The following is a 5,373-nucleotide window of genomic DNA, read 5'->3' on the forward strand; positions in this document are numbered from 1 at the left end:
ACGGTGGTGTACTCTGAGCAGCTGGGCCGCGCTGGCAGCAGAGGTGTGGGGCGGGGCGGGTGGATGGTTAGAGTCTGCAGGCCTCCCTGACCCCGCCTTGTAACCTGGGCTCCCATTTGGGACCAGTCCAGCCCCCAGGCGGCCCTGGGAGCTGGTGTGGTAGAGCTGAGGCCCCAGCCCCAGTCTCACCCGGGGGGTGGGGGGTGGAGGAGGACTCAGCGGCGTCCAAGGTGGAGGTTCAGGCAGAAAAGGAAAGCACCAGTTGGCCTTCCTCCTTTCCTGGCAGGCCCCTCCTGGAGCAGTGAGGTTGATCAGGGTCCCTGAACTTGACCAACTGCTGGGTAGCCTCAGACAGGTCCTTCATTCCTCTGTGCCTCACTTTCCCCTCTGCTGGGTGAGGATTGATAGCTACCTTCCTCACCCATCTCAAACTGGGCTGCGGGTAGGGTCTTGCTGGGTTTGACCTGCCCCCGTGGTGCCTCGCTGGTACCACCCTTGGCTGGGCAGTCATCTGGCGAGATGGGGGTAAAGGTCTTTGTTCATTAAGCTGGGTCCCCAGCAGTTGGACTGGTAAATGTGAAAGTTCTGAAGCTGGCACTTTGGGCTGGCCCCGGGTCTCGGCCAGTCTAGCGCCTGACCCTGCCGTGTGGGATGTGCCTGCCCTAAGAATTCTAACCTGGCAGGGACCCTGGGTTCACAGTGACCCCACCAGGCCCCTCAAAGCTTGGCCGGGCTGGGGGTGGGCAGCTGAAGGCTGGTTAAAGCTGGGACATGAGGAGGACAGGTGGGAAAGGAATGCAAGGGGGGCACCTCCGCCCTGCCTGTCAGCCAGACTCAGACAGGGGTGGCCGCGTGGGCTCAACGAGACCAGGGTCCTGTGTTCAAGTCCCCACTTTGCCACAGACTTCCAGGAGCCCTGGGGCAAGTCTCTTGACCTTTCTGGTCCCAGTTGGCCCCCCACAACGCTGAGCTGTGACAACGCAGATGGAAAAGATGGCCTTGAAGCCAAGGCTCAGGTGGCCAGCCCTCCATAGGTGGAAAACCACCCCAAGTGTGCAGAAAGGGACTCTCTCTCTGCTTCAGAGCAGGACATGGTCGAAGCAGAGAAGGGATAAGATTCTCTCTCTCTTTCTCTCCCTCCCTTCTTCCCTTGACTCTCCCCTCCTCTTTTTTTTCCTTTCTTAAATGGGGAAGGTGTGGAAACCCTGTCCTGTGGAGGAGGCGACCCCCCGCAAACTCTACCCCACCCCAGGAGCCCGGGGTGGGAGATGGAGAAAGCTGGGGCTGAGAAGCAGCATCAGGCAGGTCAGCCCTCCCCAAACTCTTTGCAAAGGGCGGGCTTGGTTCCTGGGGCGGGGGGGGTGGTGGCCCCCATCCCCCCAGCTCAGGTTCCAGCCCACTGCCGAGCTCGGTCTCCCTCCTGGGCCCAGAAGCTCTGCGGGTCGGCCCGGGAGGAGGAGGCCTGCCCACCTGGCGGGGATGGCACTGATGGGCTTCCTGTAGATGGTGATGAGCTTGTCCAGGACCACGACGGCGGTGGTGAAGACACGATAGGAGTGCAGGAAGGTGTTGAGGAAGTCGATGCTCAGGAAGCGCAGGTCCGTCAGCCTCTCCAACAGCCGCTCCACGCTGGCATACCGGATCTGCAGTACTTTGCAGGAGTTCATGGTTTTGCTGAAGCGAATGTCCACGTCATCACAATATAAGGAGGCGTCGGACCTGAGGAGGGCGGAGGGACGGAGAAGGCACTTGGGTCTGAAGGTGTCTGAGTCCGTGGCCGTCTCCCCGACCGGGCTGCGAGCTCCCCGAGGGCTGGACCACGCAACACCCATCACTGTCTCCCCAGCGCACCAACAGCCAAGGATGGAGGGACTGATGAAGGATGAGGTGGCTTGTGACGGGAACAAGGAAAGCTTTGGAAGACTGACGTTGAGGAAAAATGGGCTGCAACTTCTTTTTCCCAGTAATACCTGAAGACCTGACATTATAAAACTCTTAGAAATGCTGGATGAAATATAACAAACTTAAAAATAATATGCTGCCACGTTCACAAGCTATGAAGAAAGTCCGTTCACACAAAAGCATGGACACACATATTCAGAGCAACGTTATTCATAATTGCCCAAAAGTGGAAACAACCCAAATGTCTATGAACTGATGAAAGGATAAACAGAATGTGATCTATCCATACAATGGAATACTATTCAGCCATAAAAAGGAATGAAATACTGATATATGCTACAACATGGATGACTCCTGAGAACACGCTAGGTGAAAGAACCTAGTCACAAAAGTCCACACATTGTAGGATTTCATTTACATGAAATATCGAGAAGAGCCAAATCTATAAACACAGAAAGTAGAGTGGTGGGTGCCAGGGGGTAGAAATAGGGGGGAATTGGAAGTGACTGCTAATATGCATGGGGTTTCTTTTGGGGCTGATGGAAATATTCTGGAATTAGACAGTGGTGATGATTGCACAACACAGTGAATATACTAAAATCCACTGAATTGTACACTTTCAAATGGTGAGTTTTATGTTATATGAATTATACCTCAATTAAAAAAAAAACAACTGGGGCAAAAAATATACGGGAAACTTCCAGGGGCCAAAAATGAAGAGAAATTTGGAAACCAGTTGAGGCTTTAGCTGCCTTTAGGGCATCTGTTGCTCTTGGAAACCAAGTGCCTTGGTTTCAACAGAGTAGACCAGGACTGGGCCTGCAGGTGGAGGGAGTTGGAGTGAGACCCCCATGTAAAGCTGGGACCCTTGAAGGGTTATAGGCTCAGTGAAAGGTGGCCTAGAAAAATCTACCCACCAGGAAAGGAAGATTGCAAGTTTTCTGTTTTAGCCCAGGCTGTGAGGTGGGAGCATGGGGAGAGTATCAAGCTCCCTTGAGAGTGTATTAGTTGCCCTTCCACTGGTTTTGGAAGACAAATACCTACTATCTTTGTGGTCTGGGAAGCCCAAAGAGTATTAGTGTAGTCACAGGATGTAATGCTCCTGGGGCAACTGGTGGAAACAAATGCAAGACCTTTCTGGAAGGGCATCTGTCAACCAGGCTCTACAAGACATTCAAAGATAAACCCCCCACTGAAAATGAGCTCACAATCCAAAATTAAAAACCACACGAGCAAGTGTCAGCAGATATGACAAATAGCTTAATTCAATCCCCAAGGGTCTAATTTTTTTTCTAAGTCTAAAAGTCTTACACATTTTTGTTACTAGTTGCTCCTGCTGCCAGCAATATGCTGACATCTCTCCTCCCTTAGTTATGAAGAGCTACAAAGGGTGAAGCTGCGATGGTCATTCATTATAAACCTCCGGCCCCCCACCCCCACCCCCGTGCCAAGGCGGGGCAGAATCCTTAGCAGTTTATTCAACCTTCTCAGTCTTTGTAGGGAGAGGTCATCTCCTCCTTGACCTTACCTCGGCTGCTTCTTAAAGTATTAGGGTCAATTAACATAGCCTGCGTTACATCAGCTGGACTAAAAGGGAAACCCTCAGGGCTGAGCAGTCATCCTGGATTAGATCTAGCAAAGTCCTTCATCTCTGGCCAAAGTGATTTTTGCATCGGGTGAGGGTATAACCCAAGCCAGAGCAATCCAAGTCCTTTTCTGGGACCTTCCAAATTGGATCTGGTGGCAGCAAGTCCCATTCCTCTCAGGCTGCCAACACGTGAGGACAGGCGTCTGGTGATCAACCAGACCATAGTGGGCTGAGGACCTGAGGGCTGAGCTGGGCCTAAACATCCACAGGTCTCTCTTCTTTCAGTTTGAAAAGAGACAATCCTGAAGAAACAGGAATGATTCCTTCTAAGGTAGCTTTGCTGCAAGACACAGAACATTTTAGAAAACACCTGTTTTATTTTCCACCAAGATTCAGGAGAATATATATGGCATTGACCGAACCGCAAGAAGCAACCAGGAAGAGGAAATCATCTGAGATCGGAAAGATTTCTTGGAAACGAAAGACAAGAGTGTTGAGTCAGAGGACATGAATGCAAGTAACAGCAGATGAGAGACTCAGAAAATCAAATGAGTGACACAAGAAGCCAACTTGAGAAATTTTCCCAGAATGCAGAGAAGGTGGAGAGGTTCAAGTGAGGAGAGAAAATGTAAGCGGCATGGACTAGACAGACAGGGATCCAGCCAGTTGACTACAGACCTCTAAAGGAAGAAGAAAAGTTGCAGAGAAGCAAAACTGAAAGACAGTGGGCAGGAGAAAGTACTTGCAGATGGGAAGGACTCAGTGGCACCATCCCTGGAGAACTGCCCTCGGCCCTTGGGTGAAACGACTCCCTTAACTCAAGCCAGGTCCGCACCATGGGACTGCACCTTCTAGAAGGACAGTGCAACTCCTCACACACCATGGATCCCGAAGTGTCCAGCCTAGACCTGACATCCTCAGTGGTGATTACTGGACCCCTCTGGCAAGGGTTTGCTTCTAGCACCTTCTTTTTGGGCTCCTTCTGCCACCGGAGGGGGGTAGAGAAAGTGAGAAAAGCCCTCCCTTTTCTTTTTTTTTTCCAAGGGTTAATGGAATTTTTAAAAATATTTATTTTATTTAATTTATTTATTGTTTTTTTTGTTGTTTGTTTGTTTGTTTTTCAGTACCATGTGGCACGCGGGATCTTAGTTTCCCGACCGGGGATCGAACCCGAGCCCCCTGCACTGGGAGTGGGGAGTCTTAACCACTGGACCACCAGGAAAGTCCCAAGCCCTCCCTTTTCTATCAACCTCCCTTGCCCCCTTCTTCTCTGTCGCAAACCTCACAATCATTGTTGGTGATGGTGCCTCTGGCAACTCCAATGTTACGTAAACCTGTTCTGGACTTTAGTTGCCCTATCTGTAAAATGGGAGGGCACACTAAAGCAGTGATAAAAACAGCTTTCATCCTGGATACCAGTTCTGCCAGACTGGGAGTAACTGCCTGGGGCGGTGTTGACCATTACAGGCTCAGCCTTAAAGACTGCCGTGACCCATTAGTAATGTCTGCCACGGATTCTGATCCAAATGGCTGCCTTGTGTGTTAGATATTTACCAGCCCTGCTAGAAGGGGTTTTCGGTCCCTCACAACACAAGCATCTTTTGACTGTAAATTCAGCCCTGCCTCTCTCTTTGCTCTCCCAATACTTTTTATTTTTTTTTTTGAGATTTTTTTTTTTTTGACGTGGACCATTTTTAAAGTCTTTATTAAAATTTGTTACAATATTGCTTCTGTTTTACGTTTTGGTTTTTTGGCTGCGAGGCATGTGGGATCTTAGCTCCCTGATCGAACCCATATCCGCTCCACTGGAAGGTGAAGTCTTAACCACTGGACCTCCAGGGAAGCCCCCCAGTACTTCTTGACGAAACTCCAAGTGGCATTCC

The 5,373-nt window shown here is 50.5% G+C and overlaps 1 protein-coding gene across 2 annotated transcripts in view; it reads right to left on the minus strand.

The window, feature by feature from the left end:
- The window catches only part of RASGRF1 (Ras protein specific guanine nucleotide releasing factor 1), a 106,217-nt gene that overhangs the window by 34,173 nt on the left and 66,671 nt on the right, over positions 1-5,373 (minus strand). Inside the window, exons 14-15 of one of the 2 annotated variants that reach the window (XM_007458338.1) lie at positions 4,455-4,457; positions 1,467-1,755 (exon numbers count right to left, since the gene is read on the minus strand). In XM_007458338.1, coding sequence (XP_007458400.1) covers positions 1,467-1,755; positions 4,455-4,457 — 292 coding nt within the window. The remainder of the gene's footprint in view (positions 1-1,466; positions 1,756-4,454; positions 4,458-5,373) is intronic. The other variant, XM_007458337.1, reaches the window with a different exon arrangement.

This window comes from Lipotes vexillifer, unplaced genomic scaffold, assembly GCF_000442215.2.
Source record: "Lipotes vexillifer unplaced genomic scaffold, Lipotes_vexillifer_v1.1 scaffold1321, whole genome shotgun sequence".
In the NCBI taxonomy this organism is placed as follows: Eukaryota; Metazoa; Chordata; class Mammalia; order Artiodactyla; family Lipotidae; genus Lipotes; species Lipotes vexillifer.